Genomic DNA, 13461 nt, shown 5'->3' on the forward strand with positions numbered 1-13461 from the left:
TTAATTTCTAGTGTCTCTGTGAATCAACCCATGAATAAATCCCTTATAAATCCATGATACTAACCTTACTTTTTTAAAGCTATGTTATTTTTAATGGATGATTAAAGGTTAATTCATTAATGATTAATAGTTAAAAGTAAATGATTTAATTAATGAGTTAATGATTAATGGATGATTTAATGGTTTATGTAATGGAAAAATTAAGGCCCCTTAAAATTAAGGGGTTTAGTTTTGCAGTGGAGAGAGAGATTGAGAGAGAGAGAGGAGAATGTGGTGGAGGTAGGAAGAAAATGAGGAGGGAAAAAATTGTATAAGATTAATAAATGTTATTGTGAATGTTTTATTGCCAATATAGCACAACATTTGATTTATGATTGTAGCCTATATTTGCCTGTTCTCTTGCCATTCAAACTGTGATTTTTTTAGGCCTGCTATTGAATCTAATTCAGTGAAGTTGTAAAATTCTTCCATTCTTGTCAGACTATGATAAAGAATATTACACGTGAACATGTTTCCTACTTTTTATTGAGTATTATTCAACTGTCCCGCAATGTCCTGCAACATCAACATGCCTGTCCTGCAATTTGGTCATTTGGATTTGGTCACCCTACCTGTAAGATGATTTCACAATTTTTCTGTGTGTTATTTCGCAAGGCCCAAACAGTTTCCGCTGACAGGAAAAAACCTCACAAAACTCAAGTTAGGAGAAGCAAACACAGCAATTAAAACCCATATCAGATGGTGACAAGCATCCTGTTTCTAGTGCGCCACGATGCCGCTTGGATTGTTTCTCCTTCTCTGTTTTACTGAACATGTGTTTGCCAGAAAACCTCTTGGTAAGAAAAGTTTGAAACCTCTTGGCTGTGCTTCTTTAAATTTATAGTTATTATTATTAGCCTACATTTAATTTGTGGCATGTGTCAGATCAAAGCTATTTAACTTGTTTCCAGCTCTCAGTGTGCATCCAATTTCTAATTCTGATACTTGCCTATTGTTTTACACTAATTTGTAATTAAGAACATTTACATGTAGAAGCCCTCTGAAACTCATAGTAAACTTGTGAAAGAGCAGATTTTTGGTTTATTTTCATTATAAAAGACTTTGCTGGTCTCAACTCTCCTATGTCTGACAGATGTGGAGTGTATGGTGATGAATCTGGAGTATGTGCACTGCATGTGGAACGGGCACGGGACTCCAGACGTCAATTATACCTTCTCCAGCAGGTCAGTACCAACTTGGTGTTAGAGACACTATGTGAAAGTATATGGAGAGTTTAAAGCTACTTACCATTTCAAACAAATTACACAAAATTATAAATTAATAAAAAAATATTATTAATAAAACTAAATAAAGCTAATTTTGGAAAAACTTTAATTTAATTTAACTTTACTTTAATTTCTTAGCCATTTTTAGACCTTTGACTACCAAACATCGTTGAGGATATAATCATGTATGCCTATTTTGGAACAACTGAGTGATAAGTTTCAAGAAACATTTTTCCTGAAAAAAGATACGTAGCATATTAGAGTGAAAGACGTCATAGGTAAGATTTTCCTTTTTCAAGAACAAATACAAGTAGGAAAACTAGTCCTGCACACTGCCTTAACTTGCAAGAATTACTTTATTCCAAAAAATGAATACAACCACACGCCCTTTACTTTAGCTAATACAAATGTTTTTCCAGCATGTGTCCTTGGAGCAAGCTGGTAGGTTATGTTGGGTGCTGTTGAAACTGGGTATTGTACTGTTGAAACTGGGTATTCATTGTTTTGTGTGTGAATGACTGATCTGTGATATATTGTCTATTCAGGTTAAATCACGAAGAGTTCAGTGAGTGCGCCACCTACATCTCAGAGAACAGCACTGTCATTGGATGTAACCGGCCCTATAAGAGACTATCTAGATTCCACACCTTTTACACAAAGCTGCAGCACGGCAACGACAGTTTTCAGCATCAGCATGATCTCAAATCGAAAGGTATGCTTATTTGTTTACTACTTTATAAGTTCATGAGTGCCATAATATTGATAGAGCATCATTATGTGCACAGTGCTAAGGGCATTAGGGTATTACATCATTATTTTCATCATGATATGGTGACAATGATGACAACCTCAAAATATTGCTAATCTCATTTGAACATGAGGCAGCTTTTTGGGCAACAATCATAGAGAAGCGTGCCCAAGGAATTGCCTCAGCAATGTTGTAAAGATTAAATTGAACTTTCTTGTTTCCAGAAAACATGAAAATAGGTTTTCTGGGTCTCATTACGTTACCACAGTGTCATAGGGGCGCTATAATAAGCCCTAAAAGTCTAAGGCTCAGCCCCACAGTGCCGTTAGTCATAGAAATGTGAAATTTGGCAAATATATGTATTTGAACATGCCAAACATTTTTGCTTGTAGGAACCATAATGACGGCGATCAATTTTTGGCTGCCATTTTGGAAGGTTAAAGGTCATCGTTGCATTACATCTCGGAAACTCGGGTAGCAAAATTTCCCTTGACATCCCGACTTCTTTATCTGACTTTGAATGGCGTTCAAGTGAAATTTCCAAGAAGATTTTTTTTTTCATTGTATCTGACAGCACGAGAATGGGTCAATAGGCCCTTTTCACGTCGTCACGGTAACAGCTAAACCGGTGCATACAACTTCCTGTGGCAAGTTTCTTTTTGCGACTCATTGACAAACCAATCCAACAAAAACTACAAAACTGTAATGGTTACTAGCACTAGTTACATAATGTAACAAATTAAAAATTTTGGGTGGGTTGTGGAGCGATTTAGTGAAGGCCATAGCTGGCAACAGGAAGTTGTAATGCACCGGTTTCTCAATGCAGAAGCACTGAGAAACAGAACATGATCACAAATCTTATGGTGCATTCCATTGTACTTGGAACTCGGAGAAAACCGACGAGTAGTAAGGCACCACTGAGAAATACACCAATGACTAAAAAGTGTGACAACATGCCCTGCTCTCCCCTACTTTGTTTACATATCCCAGCTGTATGGAGGGGGGTGTCGCAAACGCCGCTAAGACGTCGCAAAGACATTTGCGACCGTGTATTTTTTTGGCACTACCACTAGGAGTTGCCAAAATCAACAATTTTCAAATCTTACACATAGTGGCTTTAAATTATTATGATTTTCCCTGGGGCTCGTAAGGCTTTATTATCATAACCTTCCTTCAAGTACATGTTAGTAGTGAATGAGCTGGTATTGTCCCAGTAATTCTGCCCCATCACTATCATCACATTGTATTCATTGTCATTTAATATTTTGCATCATCTCCAGTTAAGCTAAATCCGCCAACCAACCTGACTGTCAAGGATGGACCTGACTCTAACCTGTGGTTCTACTGGAACCACGCCGCTCCTATAGACTGTGTGGACAGTGAGGTTCGCTACAGGACCAACAACAACAAGTGGGAGGTGGGTAAATAGTCACAAGAAAGGAATTTTCATGATTACATAATTAGATTTATTTGACTCTTCCCTCTCACCCTTCCTCTTTTTCTTCTTTTCTTATCTTTTCTTTTTTTCTTGGGCTTCCCGTTATCCCTCTCCTCTCTCTACTCCATCTTCTCATATTTATCTTTTCCACAGACCTCTCAACTTGGTAGTGGGAAGCAGAACTACTGTATCAACTTGCCCTCCAGCAGCTCCCTGTATGAGCTGCAGGTGAGGAACAGTATAGCAGATTCCTGTGGTCGGTCTGGATGGAGTGACTGGAGTCAGCCTGTGTTCTGGGGCTCCATGAGGCAGAACAACAGCACGGGTAAAAAGAGAGAAAGAAATGGCCACAATACTACGTTTTTTTTTACCGTAAAGTCACACTGAAATGAAAAAAATACTCATAATTTTATCACAATCTCATTACTTTTACTTCCTGGAACTTCCTGGACTTCATCGTGTACCAGGAGGCCAAAATTGCAACCAGTAAAATTACAACCAACCCATCAATTTTCTCTCCCTAACTGATATCCCATTGGTTTACACTTTTGAATATGTCCTGCCCCAATATCCTGTTTCAACAGGAAATATATCACATTAAGGAAGCAAGATGCTATCTGTGACTTTAAAGAGGTATGACATAGTGATGTTACCCTTAATATCGAAGCTCCGAAGCATGTGTCAAAAATAACAATGCAGTGTACTTAGAAGCAGTGTATCGAGGCTTGATTAGTTTTGCCATAAACACGCGCTCAATGGCGTCCGAAGTTTCATTAGGCACACAACCAGGTGTGCTGTGCCACGATGCTGCTTGGATTGTTTCTCCTTCTTTATTTTATTGAACATGTTTTTGCCGGAAAAACTCTTGGTAAGAAAATTTTGAAACCTCATGGCTGCGCTTCTTTTAATTCATAGTTGTTATTATTATGACATTTAAACATATTTGTGGGATGATCAAAGCTATTCAACTTGTTCAAGTGCTTTTCCAGCTCTCAGTGTGCATCCAATTTCTAATTCTGATACTTGGCAATTGTTTTACACTAATTTGTATTTCTATTTACAGATGTTTTGTATTTGTAGACTCATTATAATGTTCCACTGTGAAATATATGTAGGAAACAATCTAAGCTTTTCTAAATCCTCTTACAGTTTATTTGGGGGATTTTCCCAATGTTTTTAAAGTTCTTTCTTGAAAAGGATTGGAAATATGAGGAAACAAACAGTACAACTGTATTGAAATTTGATCAAATGTTAGCAATGCTATCAATAATCAATCACTTGTGGTGCCATATTGAATTAAATTATCAGATGAAGTTAGTACGCATTACTTCCTTGACAATCTCCATTATGAGTTTTCACCGTTTGTAAATTCCCTTTGACATCAGCATGAGGTGCCATTTCCTCATTGTGTGTGTGAGTGCTTTGTAGTTATGTGTATCAGTATTGGCATTGGTGCGTCCATGCATGAAACAGTGTGTAACCAAGTCTTACAGGTAAATTTACATGTAGAACCCCTCTGAAACACTCACAGTAAACTTTTGAAAGAGCAGATTTTTGGTTTATTTTCATTATAAAGCCATTCTGTTGGTCTCAACTCTCCTATGTCTGACAGATGTGGAGTGTATGGTGATGAATCTGGAGTATGTGCACTGCATGTGGAACGGGCACGGGACTCCAGACGTCAATTATACCTTCCACAGCAGGTCAGTGCCAGCTGGGTGTTATAGGCACTATGTGAAAGTATATGAAGAGTTTAGATCTCAAGATATCCACCATTTGAAAAAAGTGACACAATTATGGCTGACATGAAAAAAACCCGAAATAAACCTAATTTTGGAAACACATTTAATTTCTTAGCCATTTTTAGACCTTTGACTATCAAACATTGTTGAGGATATAATCATGTATGCCTATTTTTGAACAACTGAGTGATAAGTTCCAAGAAACGTTTTTCCTGAAAAAAGATATGTAGCATGTTACAGTGAAAGACATTATAGGTAAGATTTTCCTTTTTTTTTAAGATTATTTTTTTGGCATTTTCACCTTTATTAGACAGGACAGTAGAGGTAGGGGATGACATGCGACAAAGGGCCGCGGGTCGGCCTCGAACCCGAGCCGGCCGCAGGAGGGACTAAGCCTTTGTGGTACGCGCTCTACCAGGTGAGCCACCAGGGCGCCCCAGATTTTCCTTTTTCAAGAACAAATACAAGTAGGAAAACTAGTCCTGCACACTGCCTTAACTTGCAAGAATTATTTATTCCAAAAACTGAATACAACCACAGGCCCTTACTTTCAGCTAATACTAATGTTTTTTCCAGTAGGCTATGTGTCCTTGGAGCAGGCTGGTAGGTTATGTTGGGTACTGTTGAAACTGGGTATCGTACTGTTGGGTGCTGTTGAAACTGGGTATTGTACTGTTGAAACTGGGTATTCATTGTTTTGTGTGTGAATGACTGATCTGTGATATATTGTCTATTCAGGTTCAATCACGAAGAGTTCAGTGAGTGCGCCACCTACATCTCAGAGAACAGCACTGTCATTGGATGTAACCGGCCCTATAAGAGACTATCTAGATTCCACACCTTTTACACAAAGCTGCAGCACGGCAACGACAGTTTTCAGCATCCGCATGATCTCAAATCGAAAGGTATGCTTATTTGTTTACTACCTTATAAGCAGTGTTGGGGAAGTTACTTTCAAAATGTAATATATTATTTATTACTTATTACTCCTTATTAAAAGTAGTGTGATTAAGTTACTTTATTACTTTCTGTATATGGTAACTAGTTATATTACTAGTTATATTACTTTTGTACATTCACTCAAGGCAATTATGCTGATAAGTCCAACCGGTGGTAGGGTACTGAAAATCGGAGACAGACACAAAATAATGTCTTTTAACACTTTATTTAAAGAGATAAAACAACCTCTTCACTCCTAATTAAGAACTTATGATTGGCAGCAAATGTAAACAAACAATAAATGAGTAAATAAAATAAAGTGCCTAAATGAGGATTAAGTAGCATAATGTCTACAAGCTCACAGTGAGCTCTTGAAAAATAAAACATTGTGTGTAGGCAAAATAATTTTCAAAGCTGCTTTTTTAACCCTCTACACCCCAGTAGAATTCTAGAATGTTGCTGCATTTTCTTGCTCACTCCAAACAAACAGCAATATCTCAAAAATAAAGAGAAACTGACAATCACAAGTTTTTCCATGTAAAAAAAAACACAACTTCCCCTTTAATTTGGTACCAAATACATGGCAAGGTGATTCAGGGCGTCTCCTTACTGAAGTGTCATTTTACAGTATGACAACAAAACAGATCCTTCCTATCTTGGCTAACGATAAGCTTTCAAAATACATACAAAACCTCCAGCGCTTCAACCCACACAGTAATAAGATCAGACAGTAATAGTCGCCAAACAAATATGGAAAAAGTCGCCAAAATTATATGGATAAAAGTCGCAGCAACCCGGCCAGTCCTCCTACCGACTCTTCGGCGCACTGCCTCCCGGAAAACAGCGTCCGTCTGCGGCGGTGAGAGCAGGTACGTCCCGCTGTTTAGTGAAGGTGATCTTGTGTCTTGTTTTATCGAGCAATAACAAGCGATTTCGATCAAAAGACTTCAACTCACAATGTCTTCGTAACTTTCCACTGTACACGGCGGGTCAGGTTCTGTCTCACAGCACAATCTGACAGCTTCCAGAAGGTTTTAAAAGCGTGACGCTTAGCCGGCGAAGCCATTTTTACCGCTGGAGGACAACTAAACCCAGGGTAAATTAAACAGTGTCACCATATATATATTCCGGTTCCGGTTCATCAATGACAACTTGAAGTATATATAAAACAAAGCTCATTACTTGATTTTTTGTTTTTGGTACATTTTAAACCATTTAAAAATGACGGGCGCTCTTGGGCGCTATAGTGAACTATAGAACGGGCGATGGAGCGTGCGCGGGGAGGTTACATCAGACCTACAGTAGCTGAGAAAAAAAGACGAGGATATGTTTCAGTTGCTCTTTGAATCATCGCGACCAGTAATATTATTACAGTACTTACAAAAGTAACTGTAATATTATTACTTGATTTAAAACAGTAACTCATTACACTACTTCGTTACTCAGATAAGTAATAATATTACGTAACGCGTTATATTACGTAACTTGTTACCCCCAACACTGCTTATAAGTTCAAGAGTGCCATAATATTGATAGAGCATCATTATGTGCACAGTGCTAAGGGCATTAGGGCATTAGGGCATTACATCATTATTTGCATCATGATATGGTGACAATGATGACAACCTCAAAGTATTGCTAATCCCATTTGAACATGAGGCAGCTTTTTGGGCAACAATCATAGACAAGCGTACCCAAGTAATTGCCTCAGCAATGTTATAAAGATTAAATTGGACTTTCTTGTTTACAGAAAACATGAAGATAGATTTTCTGGGTCTCATTATGTTACCACAGTGTCATAGGGGGCGCTATAATAAGCCCTCAAAGCAAGGGCGTAGGTTTGATTTTGACATTGGTAGGGACACAAATGGGGGAGGTCCGGAGGGGATGTAACCCCCACTGGAAGCTGAGGCATTTTACATTTATGATAGACTTCTGACCGCCATTTCATGTCATCTAGATCAGTGATTCTCAACCTTTTTCATATCGAGGACCCCTAGTTTAGTCCACATTAGAGCCATGGACCCCCATTTGATGAGATTTTGTCTCTCGGACCCAAATCTGAGAATACTTTTATTGTTAGATTTGATTTTGATCCAGAATCCCATGACTGTCTGTATTGTAGGTAGAGAGATAACAGTGAAACTAAGATCAAAACAGTAATTCTTCTACATTCTGTAATTGTGTTAACTATTTGTAAATTAAATAATGCTGAAGTTTAACAATTCATCAATTTGCTGGGGACCCCCTGGAACCTCCTCAAGGACCGCTGGTGGTCCCCGGACCCCACGTCGAGAACCACTGATCTAGATAGTTATGGTAGCCAATACACTCATTAACAGACACACAGACACAGGGAGTAGCACATTAATGAATCCTTTACTCAAATTTGCCAGCTGAATGGGACTTTGAAGAGCACATTTTGTTTTAAGGCAGGTACTGTAGTACTGTTGCCTATTCAAACCAACGATCTGTATTTACATTTAAAATAATAATAATAATGATAAGATATTGTAAACTATATCCAAACCCTACATACAAACAGCTGAGTGTCCACTGCCTTGCTCCTATTTGAAGGAGCCAAACACATGCCTACGCCTGTCATTAACAGAGATGAACTGTTGGCATATTTGTTTTACATCAGTGTTGTCCAGTGTGGCAACATCAGCACTGTTCAATCTCACTTGTGAAATGTAGGCTACTTACGGTCGTCACTCGTCACAGACGCACGCGACACGGTACTTAAATAAACTAACTTTAATGGCTAAACACAACTGTTACTAATATAAAATAGCATGGAGTCTTCACTCGCATGCTCGCCGGTAGGCGGAGCTTTGGCTCTTCTTGCGTTTCGTTACAGCGTCCGTTGCTATGCCGACGCGGGACACCAATGCACTACACCAATGCAGCGGGACTCGTAGTAGAGAACGCGATCTGTTAACATTGACTAGACACTGATGGACAAAACAACGTTTATTGTCAATCAAAATAATTGCTAGGGACATTTCAGAGTCGCTTGATATTGGTAGGGACACGTCCCTACCGTCCCTACCCAATTCTACGCCCTTGCCTCAAAGTCTAAGGCTCAGCCCCACAGTGCTGTTAGTCATAGAAATGTGAAATCTGGCAAATATATGTATTTGAACATGCCAAACATTTTTGCCTGTAGGAACCATAATGTCCACAATCAATTTTTGGCTGCCATTTTGGATTGTGACACAAAACTTGATTTCCACACCATGTTGAGAAGGTTAAAGGTCATCATTGCATCAGAACTCGGAAACTCGGGTAGCAAAATTTCCCCTGACATCCTGACTTCATTATCTGACTTTGAATGGCATTCAAGTGAAATTTCCAAGAAGATTTGTTTTTCCAATATATCTGACAGCACGTGAATGGGTCAATTATGATCACAAATCTTAAATTGTTGTAATTTTCCCTGGGGCTCGTAAGGCTTTATTATCATAACCTTCCTTGTTAGTTGTGAGTGAGTTGGTATTGTCCCAGTAATTCTGCCCCATCACTATCATCACATTCTATTCATTGTCATTTAATGTTCTGCATCATCTCCAGTCAAGCTAAATCCGCCAACCAACCTGACTGTCAAGAATGGACCTGACTCTAACCTGTGCGTCTACTGGAACCACGCCGCTCCTATAAACTGTGTGGACAGTGAGGTTCGCTACAGGACCAACAACAACAAGTGGGCGGTGGGCAAATAGTCACAGAAAGGAATTTTCATTAATGATTACATAATGAGATTTATTTGAAGTAATCCAGCTCTTCCTCTCACCCCTCATCTTTTTCTTCTTTCCTTATCTTTTTTTTCTTTGGGCTTCCCATTTCACATCCCTCTCCTCTCTCTACTCCATCTTCTCATGTTTATCTTTTCCACAGACCTCTCAACTCGGTAGTGGGAAGCAGAACTACTGTATCAACTTGCCCTCCAGCAGCTCCCTGTATGAGCTGCAGGTGAGGAACAGTATAGCGGATTCCTGTGGTCAGTCTGGATGGAGTGACTGGAGTCAGCCTGTGTTCTGGGGCTCCATGAGGCAGAACAACAGCACGGGTAAAAAGAGAGAAAGAAATGGCCACAATACAATTTCGTTTTTTACCATGCCACCCCCATGCCAGTAGAAAATCAGGTAAAGTTTGTTAGTCCAGAGAGCTTGCCAGCTGAAGTACATTGCAGCATTCTCCAAAACAACTGAAGTTGCTGGGGACCTGTGTACAGTCTTCAAAAAATAACGGAAAATAACCATAAAATGGCTCCATGCAACTCGTCCAGCATAATCCAAGTCTCTTGAAGCCAACCGATCCCAAAGTGACTTGAAAAGACCGACATTTACACGACTATTTAGCTGAAATCTTTCTTTTTTCAAAATAAGTCACGTTTGTGCACACCCCGGCCACGATAGGAGAAAAATGCCATAATGTGTGCCATTTTAACTACACACTGCGTGTATTAAACTGAAGTCGAAACGGCCAAACGGGAAGTCTTGTTTCTGGTAATTGGAGCTAGTCTTACCTATCGAGGCCGGGGTGCACGCAAATGTGACATATTTTGAAAACAACAGCTAGAGTGGCGATTTCAGCTAAATAATGGTGTTGGATAGCACACTTGGTGTTTCTCATGCTGTTTGTGTACTTTCACGGTTACAATTAGTTTCCCTAGACACTCTTTCCAAAGTTAGTACTGGCTTCTAAACCTACGGCCTGCATGCTTGACTCCCTGCAAAACTTTTCAAAGAACTTTTTCCAATTGCAGGACCCTCAAGGCTTAATATAATCAGTTTGTCACTTTCTTTTTTTTTTTTTTTTTTTTATTATTAAAGCATTTGTTTATTGGGATTTTTGATGAAAATTAAATCAAGGATACAATGTAAAAGTTAACATACAATGTAGACAATTGCCCCTTCCCTCCCCCCCAAACATCTCATCCAGGAAAGAAAAACAAACACACAAAAGAACAACAGGAGTGACAGCTACGGTAATGAGATAAAAGATACAGTGCATTTCCATTTAGACATATAAAGTACAGCGAATGTGCAGACAATAGAGCAGTAACAACCAGAGGAGTGTCATACAAATGTAGAGCATAGCATAAGAATAGTAGATATTTTCAATACAAATGTACATACTGTAGTATCAAACGCCTATATAGGACTAGCCAGGAGAGGATTCATGAATCCAGAAGGTGTTGCAGATCTTCGCTTTCAAGAAGACGTAGAAAAAGGCCCCAAATTTTGTAGAAGTCACAGAGCTTACATTTGAGACTATATGTTAGTTTTTCCAGTGCAAGACAGGATGATAGTTCTTTAAGCCAGTGGCTGATGTGAGGGCATGACACATTTTTCCAGGAGATCGCGATCAGACGTTTTGTGTGAATTAAGCAGAGATCAATCATTTTAATTTCATGCCTTCTCAAAGATAGATTTTCAGGGTATAGGCCCAAGATGCAGAGTTTGGGACTAAGAGGGATGGGCTTAGAGGTTATTTGGGAAATTAAACTTATTACTTCTTCTTCCTTTATGAGTTTGGCATTTAACACAGGTGTCTGGGATGTCTGGATTAAATGTATTTATCTTTACAGGGGTAATGTACGTTCTCATTATCCAGTTGTATTGAATCAGTTTAAGTCTAGAATTTATTGAAAGGCTTTGGGCCTTAGTGCATATCTGACTCCATTCACAATCCAGAACATCCTCATGCAAATCTTCACTCCATGATGCTCTTTTAGAGTCAGATGATTCTTTAGAGTAAGATGAGAATGTATCGTAGAGTAGAGCGATCTGGCCTCTACTATGTTGGTGCTGGGTCGCGAACTGTTCTAGTACTGTTAAAGGGGGACAGTTTAATGAATGGTTTTGCTTTGAACTAATAAAGCTGCGCAACTGTAAGTATTTAAAGAAGTGGGACTGCGGAACATTGTGTTTATCTTTGAGGTCGTTAAATGACATCAAAGTAACCCCATCATAAAGATCCACGATCCTACTAATGCCTTTTTGTGACCACTGCTTGAATCCTAGATCATTCTTCCCAGGTCCGAAGTCTGTGTTACCCCAAATAGGGGAGAAGCGGGATAGAGGTGGGATTTCGCCTAGAGCATTCTGCGCCTCATGCCATACCAACAGAGTATTTCTAACAAAAGGGTTGAGAGTGATTTTCTTCAAGTTCTTACAAGAATCGGAATACAAGTATGCATCTAAACCGAGCCCTTTTGTGGCCAGTGCTTCGATTTTTACCCAGGGTAAATGTGTTGCGAAGATAACCACAAGGGGGCAGCTCTTAATTGGGCTGACCAATAGTACCATAATAGGTTCGGCACTTTTAGGCCCCCTCTGTCATATGGGAGATATAATAGAGTGAGGCGAAGCCTTGGGCGTCTATTGTTCCAGATGAAATTGGCGAAAAGTTTCTTCATATTTGGGAAAAACTTCGGAGGGGGTGCGAGTGGGATAGATTGAAATAAGTATAGAAATTTGGGAAGGACGTTCATCTTAATGACATTTATGCAGCCAATCAAGGATAGGGGTAGAGAAGTCCATCTGCTTAGAGATTCGCTCACTTTTGATATTGCTGGACAGTTTGTCACTTTCTATTGGCATTGGGCTTGTGCACAATACAGTGAAGGTACACCGATTATAATATGCAGGCCTATAAAACTGTCAATCCACATCTCTCTCTCTCTTTCTCAGACAATCCACCAAATGCTATGCCTGTGTGGACTCTAGTGCTGTGTGTGGTGGGTGCCTGCACCCTAATCCTACTGGTCATGATGTTGGTGCACCGTAAAAGGTGGTTGGCGCATATTAAATGTTTGGTTATGCTTGACAGTTATATTTTGGGGGCTGGAAATTGATTGGTGGTAGTTATACTGGGATGGATGGTCACAGAGCATCAACGAAGTATACTTAAATCATCATTTTGTCGTCAACATTGTTAGCATCATGCAAAAAAAAATTTATTTGAGATATAGAGCTCTGGAACAGTCATTTTCATATAGTAATATCTGATGTTCATACTCAGCTGAAGAAATTCCCATTTGGTGGAAGGGTGAGTGACAGCAATGCACTGTTCTGTGAGGTTACTACAAGACAAGTCATGTAACATTCTTTTGTTTTGCTTTTAAACCGTGGCTTCACAAATCCTAAGGTCTGAAAGAGGATGAAGAGAGCCTGCCCCGTCCGTGAGTACAGCTGTGTTCCTCCGTCTGATAGCGAGAGCTCTGACAGCTCCAGCTTCTCCACCACCACCACTGACCAAACTGACTTCTCCAGCTCCATGCCAGCAAACCAATCAGAGGGCCTGTCTACTTCCTGCTTCTCT

The 13461-nt window shown here is 39.5% G+C and overlaps 1 protein-coding gene across 1 annotated transcript; it reads left to right on the plus strand.

The window, feature by feature from the left end:
• The first annotated feature begins 746 nt into the window (after positions 1 to 746).
• Positions 747 to 12202, plus strand: LOC139914443 (cytokine receptor common subunit gamma-like). Its single transcript, XM_078286712.1, has 6 exons — positions 747 to 836; positions 1133 to 1223; positions 1811 to 1977; positions 3294 to 3430; positions 10030 to 10201; positions 12162 to 12202. The coding sequence occupies exons 1-6, from the start codon at positions 773 to 775 to the stop codon at positions 12200 to 12202; spliced, it is 672 nt and encodes a 223-aa protein (XP_078142838.1). The 5' UTR covers positions 747 to 772.
• Positions 12203 to 13461: the final 1259 nt, after the last annotated feature.

The sequence above is a fragment of the Centroberyx gerrardi genome, chromosome 11 (genome assembly GCF_048128805.1).
Source record: "Centroberyx gerrardi isolate f3 chromosome 11, fCenGer3.hap1.cur.20231027, whole genome shotgun sequence".
NCBI lineage: Eukaryota > Metazoa > Chordata > Actinopteri > Beryciformes > Berycidae > Centroberyx > Centroberyx gerrardi.

What these genes read in the sequence shown, in the direction of transcription:
- LOC139914443 (XM_078286712.1), top strand. Translation starts at nt 773, where the DNA reads ATGCCGCTTGGATTGTTTCTCCTTCTCTGTTTTACTGAACATGTGTTT. An exon ending in CCAACAACAACAAGTGGGAG is followed by an intron (nt 3,431 to 10,029) that starts GTGGGTAAATAG and finishes TCTTTTCCACAG; the next exon opens with ACCTCTCAACTCGGTAGTGG. An exon ending in GAGGCAGAACAACAGCACGG is followed by an intron (nt 10,202 to 12,161) that starts GTAAAAAGAGAG and finishes CTTGAATCCTAG; the next exon opens with ATCATTCTTCCCAGGTCCGA.